Source organism: Protomyctophum parallelum (assembly GCF_964188405.1).
Source record: "Protomyctophum parallelum genome assembly, chromosome: 4".
Taxonomy (NCBI): Eukaryota; Metazoa; Chordata; class Actinopteri; order Myctophiformes; family Myctophidae; genus Protomyctophum; species Protomyctophum parallelum.
In genome coordinates this window covers 29,485,741-29,508,738 of record NC_139700.1, presented here as the reverse complement: position 1 = coordinate 29,508,738, position 22,998 = coordinate 29,485,741, and the positions used below count along the sequence as shown (strand labels likewise).

The window sequence follows — 22,998 nt, the reverse complement described above, 5'->3', positions numbered from 1 at the left end:
AGAACTGTGCCCTTTTGCACTGTTGACATTCTGCAGCGCCGCTTGTTGGCCAAGCAAGCTGCTGTGAACTTTATGAGATGATGTCAGAGACAGTTGCACCAGAGAGAGAGGAGAGACGGCGTCCCATGCTTGACCTCTGGAGCCTTTTTACTGACTGACCATCCAGGGACGTGCAGAGAGTGTTGGAGGGGCAGCGCGGCTGGAATCCCGTAAGAGGGCACTTTTGGACAAAAATAGCGAAAATAGCACATCTAAAGATCAGATCAGCTATTTTCAGGGCGCAACCCAGCACTCTTTAGCTAGTGGAGATGTTCAATGCAAAATGCTGTGTTCAAGTTCAGGAGACTTCGGGGAAAAAAGCAATTCTCCTGAATGCTGCCTACCGGTATATGGCATGGAAAGGAGTGGCATTTGCATTTCTTTCACCATGTAGTAAATGCTGCATTCGTGGTCTGGAGAGTTGTTTTACAGACGGGTAAAAAGGCAGGGGCTGAAGCCCCCTTTGATGTCTAGGTGTGCACGTCCCTGCTTCCATCTCTGTCACGTGTTCTGATGGGGGAATAGTCAGAACTATTATAGCACAGTATATTTAAAAAACAAAACACTGTTTGATATGCATGAGGCCAAAGAAGGACCCCCATTTTTGACGCGTTGTGGGCTTGTAGATCGGCTATTTTCAGAATGCAACTAATCGTAAAATTAGTCTGAGAACCACTAGACTATAGGCCTTTGTGTTTTTTCCCTTACATTTGCATTAATTCACGGGAAAAAAATACACAAAAAGTTAAATGATGGAGATAAGAGGTTTCTCCCAGACGACATCAATGATACGCAGTAGTACAAGGTCTCCAACCTGACAGCAGCGATAATATGCAACAAGCATACTGAGTCCCCTCGACCTCTCCTCTCCTCTCCCACACACCATGAGGGGAGTGGGGGGAGGGCATCTCTGTATGCCAGATTACAGTTTAATGTCAAGGGAATTACAGAAAAGCTATAGCGCGGTCAGACGGAGGAGGAGGAACCTGGAAGGATAAGAGACAGAGGGAGAACGTTGTGTTCAACACAGGACATTATTTGGGGGAGGCTTATTTGGATTCATATCGGGAGGATTTATTCGACGTGGACACCACAGTCACATTGGACGAACCAGGTGTATTGTGTAAAGTGTATATAGCACGAATGCTATTTTCAACACCTGTCCACAGGAGGCTAGATGGAATAAAATAAAACAGAATAACACTAGTCAATCAATTACAAAAAAATTATATAGTATATATATAATTTTATATATTATAGTAATAATTAACATAATGAAAAGCAGACCCAATACATTAACTTGTGCAACAAGACATATAATCAGTCCAATGACCAGTCAGAAACTATTCATGTGAGCACAGATCCTCTGTTAAACACATTACCATCAGTTTCGCAAAGACTTCCACATGTTTGAGAAGACACACTGTCCAAATGAGTTCATTGCACGTGATGGGAGCAATACAAGCACCATTTGATGAAGCTTGTGTAGTTCCTCTACCAGAGTTTTGGTGACTTTACAACCAGTCCAGAAAGCAGAGGTGAAACATGATTATGTAAAGAAGGGGAGATCAACTTGGAGAGGGAGGGAGGCAGGCAGAAAGTCAGACGGACAGAGAAAGAGAGACGAGAGGCAAAGGCGAGCGTTATTAAAGTCTCAGGGGCGACTGTTGGAAACGACACCAACCAAGACGACACTGGAGGCAGCAGCGGTATCTTGGAGGGCTCCATTACACACAGCCGATACCAAAGACACCTTAACACACAATGAGGCTTGTCTGTCTGTCAAGAGGCTGCCAAACAGCACATAAAAGACCCTGCTCTGAGGAGATAGCAGGGGGGCTGGGAGAGGGAGAGGGAGAGGAGAGGAGAGGAGAGGAGAGGAGAGGAGAGGAGAGGAGAGGAGAGGAGAGGAGAGGGACACCCACAGTACCCTTCAGACAGTGACACAGTACGCCTCTAACTGCCTATTAGCCAGCCTGAGGTTTCACACTGGACAGCGAGCAGAGAACAGCAAATGACTGCACCACACACACACACACACACACACACACACACACACACACACACACACACGTGTGAAGGTGGTATAGTAGAAATGTAATGGTAGCATGATGGCTCTAGCTGCCTGTCAGGTTGCCTTTCTTTTCCACCCTCGGCCTCCAGCGCTTAGATAATGCAGGGAAATTATAACCAGGCTGATGGAAAACTGCAGTGCTTTGTTAGTTTCCAACACCCCCCACCCCCCCCCCCATAAAGAAATCGGCTCTTATTTGAACTTCACTTGAAGAGATCGTAGGCACGCACGCACGCACGCACGCAAGCACACCTCTTCCAGTTGTGTGTTTAATAGAGATTGGGGTGGGGGTACATCATTTCAATGTGAAATGTTTGTTCTAAAAATCCATCACAGATTTGCATGAACACCTCGCTGAACACTCGACGTATGCAGCGTATGTTTTCTCGTTTTCTCGTTCTCACAGTTTTTTGCCGTCACGGCTATCATGGTTAATTGCAACTTTGTTTTGCTAAATGACTACTTAGTATTTATTTTATATATATATGTATATATATATATATCCAGCCCACTCTAAATATCTGGCACTGGTTCTCAAAGTTGGGCTTAAACAGTTATGCCCTATTTTATTTGCTGATCTATGCGCATGATCACAACTTGTGGATCAAGCTTGTATAGATCTGCTGTTTTGTAAAAATCTTGACAAATCTTCTCTTCTGGGGGGTCCCTGCCTGGCACAACATCTTTTCAGATTGGGGGTGGGGGGTCTTGAGAACCACTGAACTAGACCACTTATCACCCACACACAGGACACACACACACAGGACACTAACAGGACCCACACACAGGACACACACACAGGACACACACACACAGGACACTCACGTCTCACAGGACCCACACACAGGACCCATACACACACACAGGACACACACACAGGACCCACACACAGGACGTTTACTGGCATTCTGTCTACTGTTCCAGGAGCATCTGGCTAACGTGCCTGGTGTCCCAGTGTCTTAGTGTTCGCCGAAAGGCACAGGTTGGAAAATAGCAAAAACTGTAGCATCAACAATCAAACAATAATATAAAGGAAAACAAAGACCATTCTCCTCTACAAAGAATAATTCAAACCCTGTTAAATTGAGTGTAAGTGGCAGAGTCTGCCGTCTCTCTCTCTCTCTCTCTCTCTCTCTCTCTCTCTCTCTCTCTCTCTCTCTCTCTCTCTCTCTCTCGCCATGGTAACTGTGGCAGACAGTGAGTGCGGGCTGGGGGAACTATAGCGGAGCTGCTGGGGGAACTATAGCGGAGCGCAGGGGGAACGAGAAGAACCAGAGACGGAACGGAAATGTTCCGGGATGAGGGCTAAAGCCTTGGTGTTATAACCTGTTAGTTGCTGCTGTGATGTGTATTTTGGGGGAAAGGGAAGTGGTATCTAGTTACTGCAGTTCAGTTGAGGGTTAAGTGATAGAGCAGGGAACAGACGACATGCATTAACTATTTCCAGTATGAGTTGTATGACATATTGACAAAGTATATGCATAGCATGGTTGATGGTTATGGCTGTTCCATGGGGCTTTCACAATAGTGGTTTAGTTTTATCGTCAAAAGTAAAGAAATCACCAAAAAGGTTTCTATTCCTTGCAAACCGGACCTTTTAAATTTGTCAAACCGAATTCATGCTCCGCTGTACAACGATGTCACACAAAAATAGCACTCTAGAAGCTCACAGCGCGTCTGCGTAGATGTGCCGCGCTGTGAGCTTGCAGGTTGGCTATTTTTGGCTGGCGAGGCCAACCATCGTATGGCGGAAGTCTAAATCCGCCTTCATTGTGTCTCATTGTTTATTTTGAGAGTCATCAGAGAAGTGAGCTCAGAGAACTGTATTAAGTCAAGTCAAGTCAAGTAGAACTTTATTTTGTCCCCGGAGGGGCGGTTGGTTTTGCAGCGGCAAAAAAAACCTGTACTATTAAGGGTCTTTTTTATGACAGGAGATTGGAGACTGCGTTGAGGCAGTTGGAATGAAATTTGGGAATATTTTTTGTCCATTGAGGCGCTCATGAAACTGGAGCAGTGTTTCTTTCTTTTTCCCCCCTCTCTTTCTCTATCGTTGGAGTCATTGCTAGTTATCTGGTCTGCCTGGGAAAAAAATGCCCCTCTCTGGACCCCTCGAAATCAAGGGGATATCCTTTTCTCATTAAAGGTTCATATATATATATATATATTATATATATATATCAGTGCCTCTGCAATGCATGTTGGACCGTCTGCATTATTAACTCACATCTACCCAAAGCCCCCCCAGATGAGGCCAAGAACGCTCTGCTCCGGAGCGGAGGACTTTTACGTTGGGTTTTATTTTTCATGGCATAATTGTTTCCACATTTTGCTCTTGTATGGCAGAACGGCCGTGGCTCCATGTCTCTAACAACCTACAGTATATCCGTGGAGGGAGCCAGGAAGCATCCCCTCTCCTCCTCACTGCACCCCCACCCCCCCAACCACCCGGCCTCCGCCTGGCCCTGGCCTCCGCGCCTCCCATCCCTTCACCCGCCCCCCCGTGACATTAGACTCTGTGATTGCAGCTCTCGCCATTGGTTATCAATCATCAATCACGCCGCAGCGAGGCTCCACGTCGGCGAGCACTAAAGGTCCGCTGACATTTGAAGGGGAGTCAGAAGGATACGAGGCGCCGCATCGACCTCGTATCCTGAATGGAGGATGAAGACAGATTTATAGTTGGTCACTCATGCCAGGGACCCTCATAGGAGAAGGTCTTCACGGTTCTAGCAGTGATTCTCCACCATTTTAATATCAAGGACCCCCAGTGTGACACGCATTAGGCCTCGGGCCCCCATTTAATGGCATTTCCATCTCTGGGACCCCCAATTTATATTGTAAAATCACTGTTAATTTAACTCTGAGAGCATACATTTGCACACTCTCTGAGTTACAGACCCATACGAGTCCATTTGGTTCCTAACTATCTATCATTTTTCTGGGGACGTCCTGGAACTCTCTCAAGGACCCCTGGGGGTCCCCCCTTTGAGAACCACTGCAATATGTAGAGTATAATGATGCATAGTTGCCTACAGTATAATAATGTGTCTCTGTCTGTCTGTCCGCAGGGCTCCAGAGATTATCCTGGGCCTGCCGTTCTGCGAGGCCATCGACATGTGGTCCCTGGGCTGTGTGATAGCCGAACTGTTCCTGGGCTGGCCCCTGTACCCTGGGGCCTCAGAGTTCGACCAGGTGAGTGTCAGTGGACTGTGTGTGTGTGTGTGTGTGTGTGTGTGTGTGTGTGTGTGTGTGTGTGTGTGTGTGTGTGTGTGTGTGTGTGTGTGTGTGTGTGTGTGTGTGTGTGTGTGTGTGTGTGTGTGTGTGTGTGTGTGTGTGTGTGTGTGTGTGTGTGTGTGTGTGTGTGTGTGTGTGTGTGTGTGTGCGCGTGTGTGGATGTCTCAGTTGGTCCATATGTACATGCATATAGACTTGCATACTGTGTGTGTGTGTGTGTGTGTGTGGATGTGGATGTGGATGTCTCTATACATGCATACTTGCATACTGCGTGCGTGCATGCGTGCGTGTGCGCATGCGTGCATTTGGGGCGGAATACGGGACATCTCCAATCCCGCAGACAGCCCCTGATGATTCAAGTGCAGCCTCCCTGTTTATACAAACAGATGCCACCGTGCCGCACGTCCAATTAGCGGAGCCCCAGCACTCTCGAGCAACACACCACTGTGTGTGTGTGTGTGTGTGTGTGTGTGTGTGTGTGTGTGTGTGTGCCTCTGTCAGTCAGTCACGTGACTCTCTGTGGGGAAGCCATCCCCAGAAAGTAGCGCTCCGTCACTAGAACAAGACCCCCTCATTTCATGCCCATCTCAAATCAATCTTAGTCTCTCAGACTATGTGGAGAGGATGATGGGGTCATGTTTTGGGCGGTATGAATATTTCACCACATGATAAGCTCAGCATATCGATGTCAGCATCCAGACTTTCAAACTGCCAAAAAAGTACAGCCTGCTGCAATCCCTCCCCCTTATATTATTAACTTTTTCCCCCTGCTTTCAACCAGATCTGGGGCTATGTTGTACAGGTAATGTAGCTCAGTCTATATTTATTAGAGCCAGACGGACCGCTATTTTTGAATTTTCTATTTTTCAAAACACTAATCAGATCTAATTGGTTACAATTGATTTAGCACTTTGTTTATAAAAGTGTTTAATTGTACATCTTTAATGTACGTATGATGAATGATGTATGTATGATGAATTGAAAATGGTGGATCCTGATGTAAACAAGTCTTGTGCTTTTCATGGTTTTGTCCACAAAGTAGCAGTTTTTGTATTGATTTGGGCTTTTGTATTAAATGTACCCAGTCTACACACTGACCTTTATCTGGTGCAAACGTTGGTTTTGTACTATGAAAACATATTTGTTTGCATCGTGGCTATACGAGCAGTGTGGCCCTCTTTCTTTTCTCTTTCAAATGCCTTCTAAATCAGTAGTTCTCACACTTTCAAGATGTTCAAAATATGTTCAATGTTCAAAATAGCAGCGCGGCACAAAGTGACGTGCTGTGAGCTTGTACATCTTGCTATTTATAAATAGTGAAGGCAAAAATCTTAAAATCAAAGATGCTTTCCTGGTTTTAACTGGTTAACGTGCTTTTTTGTGAAAGAATCTGTAATTGGTGGACTCTATCTCGTTTGTCTGGGTCTAATGTGTTGTTGTTTTTTTCATGCCTGTCAGTGATGTGGCTGGAAATGAATGTTGCACATTGGCGTGTTCAATGAATTATACATGTTTTCTATTTGTGTCCTTCAGATCCGGTACATCTCCCAGACGCAGGGCCTGCCTGCAGAGTATCTCCTGAGTGCAGGATCAAAGACCACCAGGTTCTTCAACAGGGACCCAGACTCTACCTATCCGCTCTGGAGACTCAAGGTAGTGGTGGGTGACCGGACATACTCTTATGTACAGCATTCACGTCACGGCCGACCATCTGACAAGATTATGTGCCAGGGATTTGTGTTAAAATGTTTGGAAAAGAAAAGAAAAAAACACATTCAAGATAATTTTTTTAATATCTGCCGATCTACGACGTGCTGTGTGACGTCACCATGCACTAGACTCTAGTGCATGGTTGTTGTGTTTCACTCTAGTGACTAGAGTCAACCATGTGGCTCACCGGAACATTTCTCCATGGCTACATCAAAAGGACAGGACAAAGATTTCAGCTCCAGCAGAAGCTTTTTTTCTGAACTGGAGCCGGCATCAATATTCCAGCACCTCTGGCTGTTCTACCTCGGTGTGAGGCTTCGACACAGTCCCGGCACCGGGCTATAAACAAAGCGAGGGGCTAATGAGAACAAATTGGATCTGTGTGAGAGGATTTGGCAAATGTTAGCGCGGCATGAAAAATCCACCTCAGAGGGGGGACCCCCACTCTCCCCCACCCACCCACCCACTGCACCCTTATGTAGGCCACTCAATAAGTGGGCAACTCACTCCCTTTTCCCCTTTTTGTATATCGTTATCTTTGATCAAACTTTTTCCCCGTTTTAACAAAACGAATCGACACGCCGCGTCGGTTTTTGCCTGTATGGCAGTTGTTCTCAAAGTGGGGCTTAAGGGACAGTCTTGGGGTCCTTGAGGGGGGGTTCCAGGGGGTCCCCGGGTCAATGATTTATAGTTAGTAATCAAATAGACCTTTGTAGGTCTCTAAGTCTGAGAGTATACAAAATTAATTAAATTAACAGAGGATTTTACTGTAATGCATACATTGGGAGTACATAGATGAAATGGAAATAATCAAGTGAGGGGCTCTATGGCCTAATGTATATCACACTGGGGGTCCCTGAAACAAAAGAAAAAAGTTTGGATCGTGGTGTGCAATTCGTATGACTGTGTCCGTTCGCTGCCTCATGGATCACCTCTTTAGACAAAAAAGCAACAATGTCTTTATTTTGTGTCCACACCAAATGACTCACAGCCCAAAATACCACGTTGACAGCCATTGATGTTCCCCAAGTCCTAACGTTGGCCTTCAAAAGTGAGCGAACACATCTGCTGCCCTGTGGTGTCACACAGCTGCCCAGGAGCTTATTGATGTTGTCGGCTGAAAGGCTCATAAGATCACTTTTGATTATTTCCATGTCTTCTTTTTTTTGCTGGGGGAATGGGGGGGGGGGGTCCTATAGTGTGCGGTTGAACCACTTTCAAATCTTGTGTCCCTATTTTGGAGTTGTCCATTATAGGTAAAAATTACCAGGAAAATAATCTTTAGGTTTAATTGGATTTGAGCCCTGTTGTTGACATCATCCACATTTGTCATGGGACTGTTGCCATAGCACCACTGTCCCCCTCCACAGTCATGTGGTTCTATGAGCTGCCCGGAGGAAGTCTACAACACACTGTCAGTGTCATGACATGACATGAATGTACATAGTGTTTTAACAGTGAGTTCACTATCTAGGACCACACCAACCAATGAGGACATTTAACAGATTTTATTAACGAAAGATGCATGACACGATGAAGGAACGAACGATGAACAGAACGAAGATGACCCGCGACGGGCCGTCTGGCCATCCAGCTCGGGTCGGGTAATTTAAGCCGAGGTGGGGAGGCTTCGGGAATCCGCCGTACTCCCAGCACAACTAACCTAGCCTGTGTAAACCCCTCCCCCCTCGTCAGATTTGCATGGCAGAATGAAATGTTGTCCAGCAGGGGGAGTGGGTTTACCCAGGCTACAACTAACCCCCCTTAGGGACCTGTTAGGAGATGTTAGACAGAGGGAGTAGGATGAGAATTAGGGTGGGGGGGGGGGATGATGAAAGCGAGAACAAAGGGAGAACCGTGGGTTGGATGGGCTTTGTATGCAGGTGGAGGTGACCCGATTGGAGGTGGCTTGATAGGAGGTGGAAGTAGCTGCGTTGGAGGTGCGGTCCTGCTCCTGAACTTCAGCTATGAGCTCCATGAAGTGTGCATGGTGGTGGGATTTGAAAGGAACATCTGCTTTTTTTCTCCATCTTGCGTGAAACGCAAGCTGGTCTTAATTCAGTCGCTGTGGTAGTAGTGACTTTATCATCACTTTCTCATTACTTTCTCCTCATTTGCTATCCTTTAAGCCAGTGGTTTTCAACCAGTGGTCCGGGGTGGTCCCCAGCTAAATGATGGAGAGTTGGTAATCAAATGGACCCCTGTAGATTTAACTACAACCAAATGGACTCTTATAGGTCCATTTGGTTTCATTTTACGCTCTCAAGAGTAAACTTATTGTTAAACATCTCGAAAAAGAAGTCTACACATAATTAGAGAATGTAGAACAATTGTTATTTTGATCAACGTTTGCCTGATATCTCTCCTAATGGTACCAACATCAATACAGCATGGAATTGTGGACAGAATTCTATCCAACAATAACAAAACAGTCTCTAGTTTTTGGTCTGTGAGACCAACATAAATAATGGGCCTTGATATGAAAAGGGTTGAAAACCACTGCTTTAAGCCAATGGGATCCAGTCCGCAATGCCTTCCCATGCTCTGAACGGCTGTGTTGCGTCATCTCTGCACTGCTGAGTGGCTGAATCAGTCAGCGCAACACGTTCACCCCAACGTCCTCTCAGGCCATGGCATCACAGCTGCTGGCCGCTACATAAAGAGGGACCAGGGAAATCAGTTGGTTCAATAATGTAAACATGTTTTATGTGATTGATGAATGGCCCACAGGACACATTTTACAGAGAGCACCCTCCTCCATCTGGCCACGTTGTCAGCGGTCTGTCTGATCATGCAATAGCCTAGTTCAATTATTAGGTAATTTACAAACTATGCAGCTGCAATGATTGGCGCTTGGGTCAGGATTATATTACGTAAAGATTAATGGATGAATAAAAATGAAATTCACTATGTCTCTGAAATAGTGTTCAGAGTACATGAATGTGTTGTTGTGTTGGGTTGTTTGTGCCTGTAAGAGTGCAATGCATAAATCCACTAGTGAGCTTTAGTGAAAGGCACCATCATTTTACTCTTGTTTTCTCTCCTTCTTCTCCCAACAGACTCAAGAGGACCACGAGGGCGAGACGGGGATCAAATCCAAGGAGGCTCGCAAGTACATCTTCAACTGCTTGGATGACATGGCACAGGTACTATACACTACTACTACTGTGTACAATAGTGGTTGACTGATAATAGTTTTCAATGAAACTCTGTAAAAAACAACAACTACTGTTCCAAAATAACAAATGACAATTAGGCGAGAGACTTTATAGCCTAGAAGAATCTGCACACGCATGACACACACTGAGAGATCACATCCAAAGCAGAGCCTAAAAATTGTTTATTATTAAATGTACACCACAACGACATTTCTGTCAGGACAACTCATGAATGGAATGTATATTTATTGAATATAAAATGAGCAATATATATCTTTTATGGTTTGGCGATGGATTGGATCTGCTTTTTAGGTACTCTGATCAAGCGCATCAGTCCCAACCATAGGGACTCCGAATCCCCCGTACCTAAACAGCAGATCCAAAACGACAGGTGGTAGCTGGGGTGGAGGAGGGCGAGACAGGTGGTAGCTGGGGTGGAGGAGGGTGAGCAGCAAAAGGTGAAGCAGACAGCAGCGCAGCAGTATCAGTGTGCAGCAGCAAGCAAGCAGGATGAGCAGTGTAAACCTCCAGTTTAAATAGCTGGTATGAAGATGGAATGAGTGTGTGATTGGATGAAGTGAATCATGTGAATGAGAATGTGATGCTGAGGCGGCCCAATGAACAGCCGCTGGCAGCTACACTGAGTTTCTTGAATGAAATTGCTCTGCGCATGTCTGTGACAGGCACGACACTCATTTGAACCCTTCATCGGGCTGAACGTAAAGATCCACTGGTATTGAAGACATAACACAATCCACATGAATCCACACAATTAACATGTTGTCATAGTGAAGACCTATAAATGTTACTACAGGAGGAGGCTGGGGAGGTGGAGGGAGTTTGATCACTGACATGCTGTCATTGTGGCAGCAGCGAGAGATGTTGAGCATGCATGAGAGAATGTCACTCTGCTTAAATAGTTTGAACTATTTGGATGGTACAGTATCTGTACAGTAAGTTGATTGATTGAATGAATACTTTAATAACAGGTTTGTTAACAGCACAGGTAGTACAATCAAAGGTTATGCTAATGTCATTGTAGAGTTTATAAGTGTGGGATCATGTGGCTTAACTTCTGCACCTGCCTGAACTATACCGCAATGCTCCATCGTTTCCTGCAGATGGTGGAAGTGACAATTAAGGGGGGATGCTAACTTTTCCTGTTAACTGACCGCATGGACAATGTCAAGGGCTGATTATTCAATTAAACCCTATATACTTTGATGACTGGAGTCCCCCATGGCTCTATAATAGGTCCTCTAGTACTTCCATCTACACCAAACCAGCTCTTAGTCGACAAATGCTCGCCCCCCTCAGTGCACTTCCCGTGTTGCACTAACCCTTCAGGATGATTAGACCCCTTCGCTATCGCGTCGGGGTCTAATCACCCTGTCTGGGTTTATTTCTCAACAATGACCCGTTGGTTATCCCTTGCATACCAGATTATGTACGGGCCCGTACAGAATCTGACAATATGACATGTGTTGTCTGCTTGTGTAGAACACAACCTCCTACAACCTTCCACAGCAGCTGGGTAATAATAACGGGAGTTATTTTCATATACAGCCTACTACTGTAGGCTCGGCTTGTGCCTTTTATCCTCCTTGTTGTGATTCCTCTGCTCAAGCTCTGCTCAAGCTCCCTGACAAGCTCAATCAATCGCATCTCAAGGATTATCTTTCAGACAGTTTGAAATCTGGTCCAATAATAACATGCAACCCCGAGTACGTTCCCCAGAGGCAGTATGTACATATGTACACCGTAGACTCGCTCTGTATGCAATTCTACCAGGAGTGAAAATGAAAGCAGCTGTTGACTGGAAGCTCTCCTCGGCTCCGCTGCTGCTGCTGTCTTCGTTTGGTTTGAACCGCCGGCTAATAACTTGCAGGCGGACATTTGAGCTGAACATGTGGTCAGCTGGGTGACCGTGTTTGATGTGTACAGTTTGCTTTCTAATTTAAGCGTGATCTAGTGTGGTGGCCGCATCCTAACTCGCTGCATCTGTCGCTGTACATAAGCGTGAAGTGCATGAACACGGAACCCACACACCACACACGCACGCATGAATATAAAATGAGCAATATATATCTTTTATGGTTTGGCGATGAATTGGATTTGCTTTTTAGGTACTCTGATCAAGCGCATCAGTCCCAACCATAGGGACTCCGAATCCCCCGTACCTAAACAGTCCCTTCTTCAGGGTATATGAAGGCAGTTGTACCTGCCGAAACGTTGGTTTCTATTCTACTCTGCATCCAAATAAATAATCGGCACTTTGGCTATCAGTGTGTGCGGCCACTATTTTGTCTTAAGACTTCATTCTTAATAATAATAATAGCACACACAGTGCCTTTATGTACAGCACTTGAGTAAATGCACTTGGTTACCTTCCAGATACCCACTCCCCCCCCCCCTTCCCCCCCCCCCCACACACACACACACACACGCGCGCATGCACGCACAAGCACGCGTCACGTCACATTCCAGAAGATTCTATCCAGTCATGCGGGGCTACTCTGCGGGGTCAGACTATTGTTCTGTCAGACAGACGTGGGTCTGGTCTGGCCTCTGGCTTCCTGCTGTCACAGTAAGACACCTGTGGCAATGTGGGTTTTTTTACCCACTGCAACAAATACAAGGAACATCTCATGCAACCCAACCAATTGACCCGTTTACAAAAATCCCATATCCATCTTGTCTGCTGCTCCCAGCCGGCCCTGAACTCATTTCACACCACGCTGGGAAGGTTCACATTCTGCTACGACATTTGCGTTAGACATGCTTGACGGGAGTTGATAGCGAGGCCAATGTTTTGTTCGCTGTCCCAAAATGCACTGCTGGCTTCTGTTCTGTGTAGTCATTGTCCTCTGATAAAGACTTAGGACGGGGCGACGTATCCATATCGTGATATGAGACTAGATATTGTCTGGGGTTTTAATTGAGCCTTATTTTATACTTGATACTTTTTAGGAAAGAAATTACAAAAATGTGAAAAACAATTAGTTTTTTCCTTTATTAAAACAAAGAAGGAACATATACTAGATATTTGGCACATTTTGTCAAAAATATAAGGATATTTCATTTTGTCCATATTGTCGCTGCCCAATGTTTTGCTCACTTTCCCAAAATGCACTGCCGCTGACAGTGATGGACGCTCCTATTCTCTGGTGGTGGTCATTGTCCTTGATGTTATCTCTGATAATGACCTGCCAAGAGAGATAAGACAGAGAAGAAAAGCAGGTGAAATATGTCTGTGAGAACATGGCTAATGTCTGATGCATAAACAACAAGCCTCAAGGTGGTGCAGACGACCGCCTTCAACAGTTCATGCTGACCAGTACAGAGTGTTGTGTTCTGTCCTATAGCACAGGGAGTTTAAGTCCTTTGTTAACTTCAAGTCCTCCAGAAAGAGCTGGCTGGATAACAGCTGGACATAATTATACTGTAAGCATCAATTAGTTGAGTTGTAACAGGTTCCTTTTGGACTATTCACATTGTTATTTGTTGTTTTACATGTCTAGCACTCTCCCCCAAACATATGGCACTCAAATGACCAAAATAGAAATACGCTGTCAAGTATTATTTTTTGTGTGTGTTTTATTCTTTTGATAGGAATGTAAAAATGCAATTAACACTGCCGAGTTTATTTTAATCAGCAAACTGACATTTTTATATTGACATTATATTATGATTCAAATCTTAGTGTTTTGCCAATTATTGGAGGGCTGAGAACACTGGTTGAGAACCACTGCTTCAAATAACTACACTGCTGGACTGTGGACTTTATAAAACAAACACTGCAGGGAACTGGCCTCTATCTATAATGTGGGAAGGAAACCTGGCTGTTTTGCCCCCGGTCTCTGAAGAATCAAGGCCACATAGTACATACAAGTCGGTATTGTGGACATGTGTCTCCCTGTGTATAATGGATGACATGGCTGAAGGCTCCGGGGGAGAGATGGTGGGGCCGGTTGCCAGGGAGAGATAATGAAGCTCCTCTACTCCGTCGTGGGAAATGAGAGGGGGAGTTTGAGTGCCCAGTGTGGATGTGATTTGAGCAGATCAGAGAGGGAACGCACAGTTAATGCGAGACCCTGCTATAGAGGTCTGCTCTACGGATGGAGGGTGGGCAGGGGAGGAGCCGACTGGAAACAAATTAATTCTGAATTCTGATCTACGCTCGAGCCTCACTAGCTGTGTGAGAAATGTTGATTGAAGACTGCCCAAGATCTCACCTCATCCTTCACTTATTTTTCACCCATTTCCTTTTTCTTTTATGTTTCTTTTACGTTTCACTATATGGTTCATCCCTCTGGGACTTACTGTGAGCTGATTTGTAAAGCTCTAAAGTTCGGTCCGGGGACACTGCTTTTCAGCTATTCAAAAACAGCCAATCTGCAAGTTCACAAGTGATGTGAATGCGACGCATTGTGAGCTTGTAGATAAAAACCAAATTAACAAACATTGACAAATCTTCTACATATTCATTTGGGGGTCCTTGACTTGGAAAATGTTTGAGAACCACTATAGCCCACATACAGTACAGTCAGTACCTCCACCGTCAGAATGCTGCAGTGCACCTCCATGTTGCGGGATGCTGCACATTTGTAACCAGAGCTTGTCTTATTCTATACATTTCCCAAAGTCATCTCTTCCTCTCGCAGAGGACAGCATGATCATTTCTCACCTCATTCTGAAGATTATTTCCTTTATCACAGCCGGCGGAGGTGCCACGATTCAGGCAGAGAGGACAGAGAAACGGGGGCTGTGCCGCCACCCCCAAGTAAACCAGACCCAAATAATACTATGCATTGTTGTGGGGAGACAGAGAGAGACGAATCAGATCTGCAGCGCAGCGCTGAGTGGCAGTGTGTGTGATAGCCTCTGGAGCAGCCGTGTAGATAAGCATTGTGTCTTTATGAGAAACAGGCGCTGTTGGCTCTGCATTGGGAATGACAATAAACCAGGCCGGCTGCCTTGTCTGTTGCTACTGTCACTATTTTCTGTGCCTTGCAGCGCCGCTGGTTCTCAAAGTGGGGTCCGGGGGACCCACAGGAGACCTTGAAGAGGTTCCCCCATTAGCAAAAAAAACAAGGAACAAATTTATTTCTTCAAAAATAGCCGAGCTTGTAGACCAAATATTTCCGGAAAACTATTGACCCTGACACAAAACATTTTCAAATGGGGGGGGTCTGCTGCTAAATATATTTGGAGGGATCCTGGACATGGACATTTGAGAATCACTGTCCCAATAGCAGACATTCTGCAGACTGGGGGTATAGCAAGGCGAGGCTTGTCTGGCCCAATTCTCCAGTTCCATGTCCCCAATAGTCCCAATGCTTGGGCCTCTGTGTGCTATATTATGATCACCATCCCCTCCCCCGTGAATCAATCCCCGCTTGCTAAGGAGCTTTCCATTCCAGGATAAATCTTCCTTCATGCCCAGTATTTATCCTTCAACCCCGCAATGTTTGAAGCCTCCCAAAGCTGCTTCCCCGGGAGGGGCCTCGACGGAGACTATTTAGGTAAAGTTGTCTCATGTCAGCCTTTTTCGGGTGGGAGTGCTAACTCACAAAATGGTGTCCTTTGTGAAAGGTTTAAACGTAAAAAAAAAAAAGTCAAAGAGTCAACCAAACGGGCATAGCATTTACATTATTGAAGTTTGGAAGTTTGTTGTTTATTTTAACCTCAGTGAATAGATAAAAATCTCTGCGAGGGCGCCGGGAGATATTTCGAGTGCAGTCTCAACAGTCCCGTCGAGCTATGAATACTAGAGCAAATGTTTATGATGTCAGTAAGGTGCAGGGTTATCACTGGGCTGTGTGAGACGCAGCCTGATGTTTCCTTGTGGGCAGTAATAGGCCTCTGTGCGTTGACACGCTGAGCGGGATACAGCCTGGTTACGAGCGGGTGTCTCACACCCAAAATAAGGCTGAAAACATTTTTTTTATTACGACTCAGCCAGGTCGTAAAACCTTGACGACTTGGACTGGTCAACATCTCAAGTCAAATCAAATTTGTCTGCCTAGTGATACATCTGGTGACATGTGCATAAACTGAATGGGCTAAAATTGTTGAAAAAATTAAATTAAATCTAACAGCATCACAGAACCAATGCAAAGCCTTAGGGCAGGTGTCTTCAACATTAATGTCGAGATCAGGGACCCCGTAGCAGAGAGGGAGATGAAACAGGGACTGTATAGCTTAGCTTAGACTAGTTTGACGGCTGACGGCTGATCATAACTGTTGTGCATATTCATGTTTATTTTTTATTTTTTGTAAATGCGTATTCTCAGACATTTAACCACTTAAACCCTCAATGCTTGGTCTGCTCTTTTTTCCCCTCTACACCAAAGATCTTCGCTGAAAATAGCTGATCTGCAAACTCACAACAGTATCTCTGGGGACACCCTATTGTGTCCCGGACCATGACTTAGAGAATTCCTTTATATTGGGATGGTATCAAAGCAGTGGTTGTATGGTTTGTTAATGCAGGTCTTTCATTTCTCCTCTTCATTGAATTTAGATTCAATCAGTCGGCAGAGATATGGTCTGCCAGATTAGACTAGACATGATGATAGGGACAAAATAATTTAGTATCAGAAGCGGAAGTCGCACCGCACTGTAATGTAATTACAGATTACAGATTGTATGTAATGTAAACGGTGAGGTTCTTTTATAAGCCCTCCTAATGTTTCTTACCTCACCGACACAGTATATATAGTACTGTCGTCTTTCCTAGGAAAGACGTAGCATACCAAGTGTATAAGATTCCTGAATCAATAAATCAACAAAATCAAACTATCTGAGAGTGAGAGTCTGTAGAAAATTGCTGATGTGCAAGCTCACTACGCGGTGTGTGTGTGTGTGTGTGTGTGTGTGTGTGTGTGTGTGTGTGAGTTTGTACGCACTCAAGCGCGCGCGCGTGTGTGTCCATAAATTAGTTGTGAGAGGCCTGAAGATTGCAGGAATGCCCAAGCTGACTAAATTATGTTGAATTGGCAGTTGCCACATACAGTATGCTTCCTGTATCCGTGATCTGTATCCTGAAACACTTGTTGTTGAGTTTCCCAAGCTTGTGCTTCTACTATTGTTTGTGTTCAAGCATGTCTTGTGAAATAGCAATGCAAATAACGATGTCGTGTGTGTGTGTGTGTGTGTGTGTGTGTGTGTGTGTGTGTGTGTGTGTGTGTGTGTGTGTGTGTGTGTGTGTGTGTGTGTGTGTGTGTGTGTGTGTGTGTGTGTGCATGTGTGCGTGCGTCACAGGTGAACATGTCTTCGGATCTGGAGGGAAGCGACATGCTGGCAGAGAAGGCCGACAGGAGAGAGTTCATCGACCTGTTGACCAAGATGCTGACCATCGACGCAGACAAGAGGATCACCCCCATCGAGACCCTCAACCACCCGTTTGTCACCATGTCACACCTGCTGGATTTCCCACACACCACACTGTGCGTACTCCAGTTTGTCCCCTTTATGCTTGTCTATGTCAGTGGTTCTCTAACGTTCTCAAGACAAGGATTTTGGCCACCGACCACCATCTGAAAAGCGTTCGTGGCAGGGACCCCCAGAAGAGAAGAATTGTGTTAAATTCTAAATTATTAAAACTAAAAAAAAAAAAAAAAAGGAAAATCTAAAATAGCAGATATACAATATTCGCAGCGCGGCACGTAGTGACGCACTGTGAACTTGTATTTCTGCTTTATTTTGTATTGTGATGATACATGAACTACTTTTGCTGGGGAACACAAAAACGGCACAAATGGAAAACAAATTTGTAAAGTTTACACATCAGAACTAAACCATTATGGACTATGAGTGTTCAGTTACAGTTTCTCCGTCTCTTTAGTAAACACAAAATACATGTTCAGGTTTAAGGACAGTAAGAAAGTAATAGCCAGCAATCCGAAGTTCTTCTGGTACATTTAATTCATATGCGCACGGACAGACCGCAAACACGCCTTTCTCAGCGTGTTACCCCTGACCCCTTTATCAACTTAATTTTTTATAGTGTTCCAAGGTTGGCATGCATGTGTGGTAGAATGTGTGCACGTGTGTGTGTGTGTGTGTGTGTGTGTGGGGGGGGGGGGGGACGGGTTGGCTCCAAGGAAACTGACTTACTGTACAGCACCCTTAATGGAATTGAACACCTTTTCATATCAGGGTGCCTACGGGGCAGACTCATTCCAAATGGGGGTCTTGACCTAATGGAAGTCAATTTGAGGGTCCGTGACAAGAAAAAGTTTGAAAAGCCCTTGGTGTATATGAATGAATACAGCTGCTGTCATCATGCAGAAACCTCATATCTCCATAATTTTAACTTTTCTTCATAGATTAATGACCTACTTGATCTTACAAGAGTGTAAAGTTAGTATAGGGAAAATAGCAGATCTACAAGCTCACAACACATCATGATGTGACACGTTGTGAGCTTGTACATATTCTTTTAATTATGATATATATTTTTAAACGGGGGCAGTCTGTAGCGATGTCGCCTCACAGCTAGAAGCAAAAGCGGCTTGGACTGCTCATGTGTAGAAGGAAGCATGAGGCCAGTCTGTTGCTCTCCCCAGAGGGAGTGTAGTGCCTAGGATTACATAGATAATCAACACATGGTGAAAAAATGGGTTACAAAAATAGTGGGATAAAGAAATAATAATAATAAAATAAATAACAATAAAAAAGTATGGGTAAAAGTTGTGCCAGCTATACTCCTATAGGACAACACTCACCTCTCTCTCTCTCTCTCTCTCTCTCTCTCTCTCTCTCTCTGCAGTGTCAAGTCCTGCTTCCAGAACATGGAGATCTGCAAGCGTCGCGTCAACATGTACGACACAGTGAGCCAGAGCAAGACGCCCTTCATCACCCACATGGCCCCCAGCACCTCCACCAACCTCACCATGACCTTCAACAACCAGCTCAACGCTGTACACAGCCAGGTACACTAACTAACTAACCACGTACATTCACTCAAGTGCTATTAAAAACCAGGAAAAGTATCTGTGTCATTTTAGAATCATTCTTTTTTTCAGAAAACTCTTAGGATTTAGAACATTGGTCTATAGACTAGAGCAGCGGTTCTCAAAATTGGCAGATGTACAAGCTCACAGCGCTGCGAGCTTGTACATCTGCTATGTTTGAACATTTTTCTTTTTTTGTTTACACAAAATCGAGGAAAAGATGGAAATGATGCACATGGGTTAAACAAATGCATATATTGTTAAAGAATATCATAACTCTGTGCATTGCAATGTGTTGTGAGCTTGTAGAGCCGTCCTACGACAGGGTTTTAAGTGGTTAAACGTGGTAATCTCTGAACGGATTACTATAGGTCTCTGTCTGTCTGTCTGTCCGTCCGTCCGTCCGTCCGTCCGTCCGTCCGTCCCAGTGCGAATCTGTTTGTCTGCCTGCATCAGTGTGTGTGTGTGCCTTGGGGTCCTTCGGGATTGTCACAGTGCTGATTACACACACGACAAGATCCCCCCCCCCCCCCCCCGCTTCCTGCTGGCCTAGTATTCCGCCACTTCCAGGATTTAAGAATCCCCCCTGTTTTTTTTGCAGAGGCTTCCTCTCCTCTCCTCTCCTCTCCTCTCCTCTCCTCTCCTCTCCTCTCCTCTCCTCTCCTCTCCTCTCCTCTCCTCTCCTCTCCTCTCCTCTCCTCTCCTCTCCTCTCCTCTCCTCTCCTCGTGTGCGCGCGTGCGTGTGCTGTGTCTGCATGTGAATTCAAACTGCTGACATTCTTCTTCTCCTGGTATCACCGGGTGTCGCTGTGAGGGGTTTTTCACATTTGTGCTTATAGTTACAATTCTACCTCCCCCACTCTCTCTCTCTCTCTCTCTCTCTCTCTCTCTCTCTCTCTCTCTCTCTCTCTCTCTCTCTCGTGAACAGAGTTCTCTATCAGTAAACATATCGAGCCAGCCCGCCCCATGACTTAAAAAACCCTGATCTTGCGCTGATTCAAACAGTTTCCACATTCCCTCTACATAAGCCTGTCCTTCTCGCACCTGGCTCCGTAACACACACGCGTCTCAGTTGACAGTCCCAGGGGGATGGCAATTATTGCCACCCCCTGGCATTCATATTTAACCTCCAATCCATTGATTGTATGCATATTAGTTCCTGCACCTCTGAATGTGTTTTTTTGTGATGGCCGCTGACATTATAATAAATAAAATAAATAACGGATAAAATAATAATCTGTACGTTGAAATTGAGATAACATGTTAGATAACATGTTATCTCAATAAAATTTTAACCTTTGCATAAGACTGCATGGTCGTCAAGGCAAATGCTAGAGCAAATTTGCCTTGACGTGCGTGCGTGCGTGTCTGTGCGTGCTCATAGATTGGGCTATTTCTTTGCTATTTTTGAAATAAGGCATAAACATCATTATTCTTTGGCACCATCTAGTTTTCCTGAAATGACTTGTGTTCTGCAAACATGTAAGGCCAGCTGCAGTCATGCTGTTACAATTTCTCCACTTTCTCGGAGCCCCAGAGAAGGAAAGAAGGCATCTTTTGACTCACAGACACACACCGTGCGAGCTCTGCCACGAACCGCTTGTTTATGATGAATGCCACGGTGCCATATTGATTATGTTCCCTCCCCTGGCGCCCATCGAACACGCTAAAGAGAGCAAATGAAAAATGAAAGCTACCCGCCATCTCCCCCCCTCCCCCCCACATAAAGCTTAATGAGAGGGCTAAAATTAGACGTCGGTGTGCGGGGGAACAAATACTATGAGAGCACAAGCGGTGCCTCTTAAAAGCATTTGTTTGTAACAGGGATGTTATCCCACTCTCACCGTCTGTAGTGTTGCTCATCACTTATTAATGTGCTATACACACGCAGGGGAGATACCTGCGCTTGTATAATTACCTAATGCCTGTCGGCTGTGCAGCGCGGAGTCAAGAGCACTGAATGTCAAACTCCTCGCGGCTGCAGCTCATTATTATTATATATAATAATATATATAGTTTGTTATTGTGAGTCTGCAACTTTGTGTTTTATATAGTGCTCAATCTTGCGCAACCTTTATCCCTTATCCCTATAAACTTATTTGCCTTTTTTTTTTTGCTTTTTTGCTTTTCTGCCTTTTATTGATAGTTTCAATTGAAGATTGACAGGAAAGAGGGAGAGAGAAAGATGGGGAGAGACACGCAGCAAAGGTCGTCATGAACGGGACTCGAACATGCAGTCAGGCCAGAGCCTATATGTGGCTTGCGCCTGGACCACTATGCCAGCGGGCGCCCTCTGCTTTACCTTCTACACTCTACAGTATGCTGTAGATACATTTTCATTATTTATTATGAAATAAACTAGTTGAGAACTCTTCCTGATTTTGCTGCAGAGGATGTCTCTTTGAGTACCACTGCCATAGTTTGTGCAAGTATTTAACGAATGAAAACAAAAAGTTAATAATTGGTAAGGGCCAGGTGTTTGTTTGTTTGTTATTTTCTATAAATTACACACCCCATGAAGCCTTGAATTCATGGCGATTTTCTCGCATTCCTGGGTCAATAATTTGATGTCCGGGTCATTGTTCAGTAGGAGGCTCTACCGGAGAGGCGCCGGTCATCATCAAATTATTGCCTTATAGGAATGTGACAAAAACGTAAAGAATCTCCATTGAAATAAGCAGCTTATAGTGTTGCCAGAATGGTGCTGCGAGGCACGACAAACCCATGACATCTCTCCGTTGTTCCTTTCCTTTCTGTCGCTCTCCTCCCTCTTTCTGACCCAGCGCCGCTGCGGGGGTTAAGCCTGCGCAAATCCCAATCGCTCAGCTTTTATGTGCAACATGTGTGTCCGTCCTTTAGGTTTACAATGTTTAATGTTGTTAATACAGGCAGTGCAATATACAGTTATTACAGTAGATGGTCAGGACACATCCACAGGGCTGTGTGTGGTGTCTATCTGAAAATAAATACTGTATACAGTAGATGGTCAGGACACACCCCCAGGGCTGTGTGTGGTGTCTATCTGAAAAGAAATACTGTATATTCTGGCATATCGTCGTTGTCGGGTGCAAACCTCATTATGTGCAAAAAATGTATCTACAAGCTCGAAACATATCTCGATGCTGTATGTGCTTCATAATCAGATCAGCTTTTCTTTTCTTTTTTTGCTACTTTTGTGTGGCACTGTTTATTGTTTATTGCTTATTTAGCAGCAGCTACTCCTCCTGGGGTCCACGCAAAAATAAATGACATTACACAACATGAAAACATATTACACTCAGTCACAATACAACACCCTTGTTGCCATGACCCGCGGCACTGCAGGTTATCATAATTACCCTTTGATTGCCGAAGCCGTGGCGCCGCAGGTTTATAGCTTTATATCAAAATCGACCGACAGAAGCAAAACACATACCTCAATTTTCCCAGGTTGCTAGGCAGGTTGCTATGTCCCTCCAGGCACAAGGCGAAATGCGCGCGCAGCCCTTTGGAATCCACTCATTATGATTTCTTTCCTGCCTGTTTTCTCTGAAAAATACTCCAAAATCTGTCTTTATGTCAAATCCGTCCGGCGTTCAGATGTGAATAGGGATTTTTGATTCCATCGTGGCCGACATAGTACCGTTTCTGGCAAAATATAAACAACATCGCCAGCTGCTAAGACTACAATGTGCTAAATACACACTAAACAATGTGCAATATGTCTGTGTTAGCTGTGATCACATAGCAGATTCCATCAGATGTTTCTGAGTTGTGATGGAAGACTATATTCAGCTCTTTCATGGCTCTATACATGACATTTGATTTATGACAGATGTCATTC

At 44.9% G+C, this 22,998-nt stretch overlaps 1 protein-coding gene across 5 annotated transcripts in view; it reads left to right on the top strand.

The window, feature by feature from the left end:
• Window positions 1-22,998, top strand: part of hipk2 (homeodomain interacting protein kinase 2) — a 146,949-nt gene that overhangs the window by 84,626 nt on the left and 39,325 nt on the right. For 3 of the 5 annotated variants that reach the window (XM_083763401.1, XM_083763400.1, XM_083763403.1), the window contains exons 4-8: window positions 5,182-5,305; window positions 6,881-7,006; window positions 10,117-10,203; window positions 17,482-17,666; window positions 18,992-19,154. In XM_083763401.1, coding sequence (XP_083619527.1) covers window positions 5,182-5,305; window positions 6,881-7,006; window positions 10,117-10,203; window positions 17,482-17,666; window positions 18,992-19,154 — 685 coding nt within the window. The remainder of the gene's footprint in view (window positions 1-5,181; window positions 5,306-6,880; window positions 7,007-10,116; window positions 10,204-17,481; window positions 17,667-18,991; window positions 19,155-22,998) is intronic. The other 2 variants (XM_083763402.1, XM_083763404.1) reach the window with 1 other exon arrangement.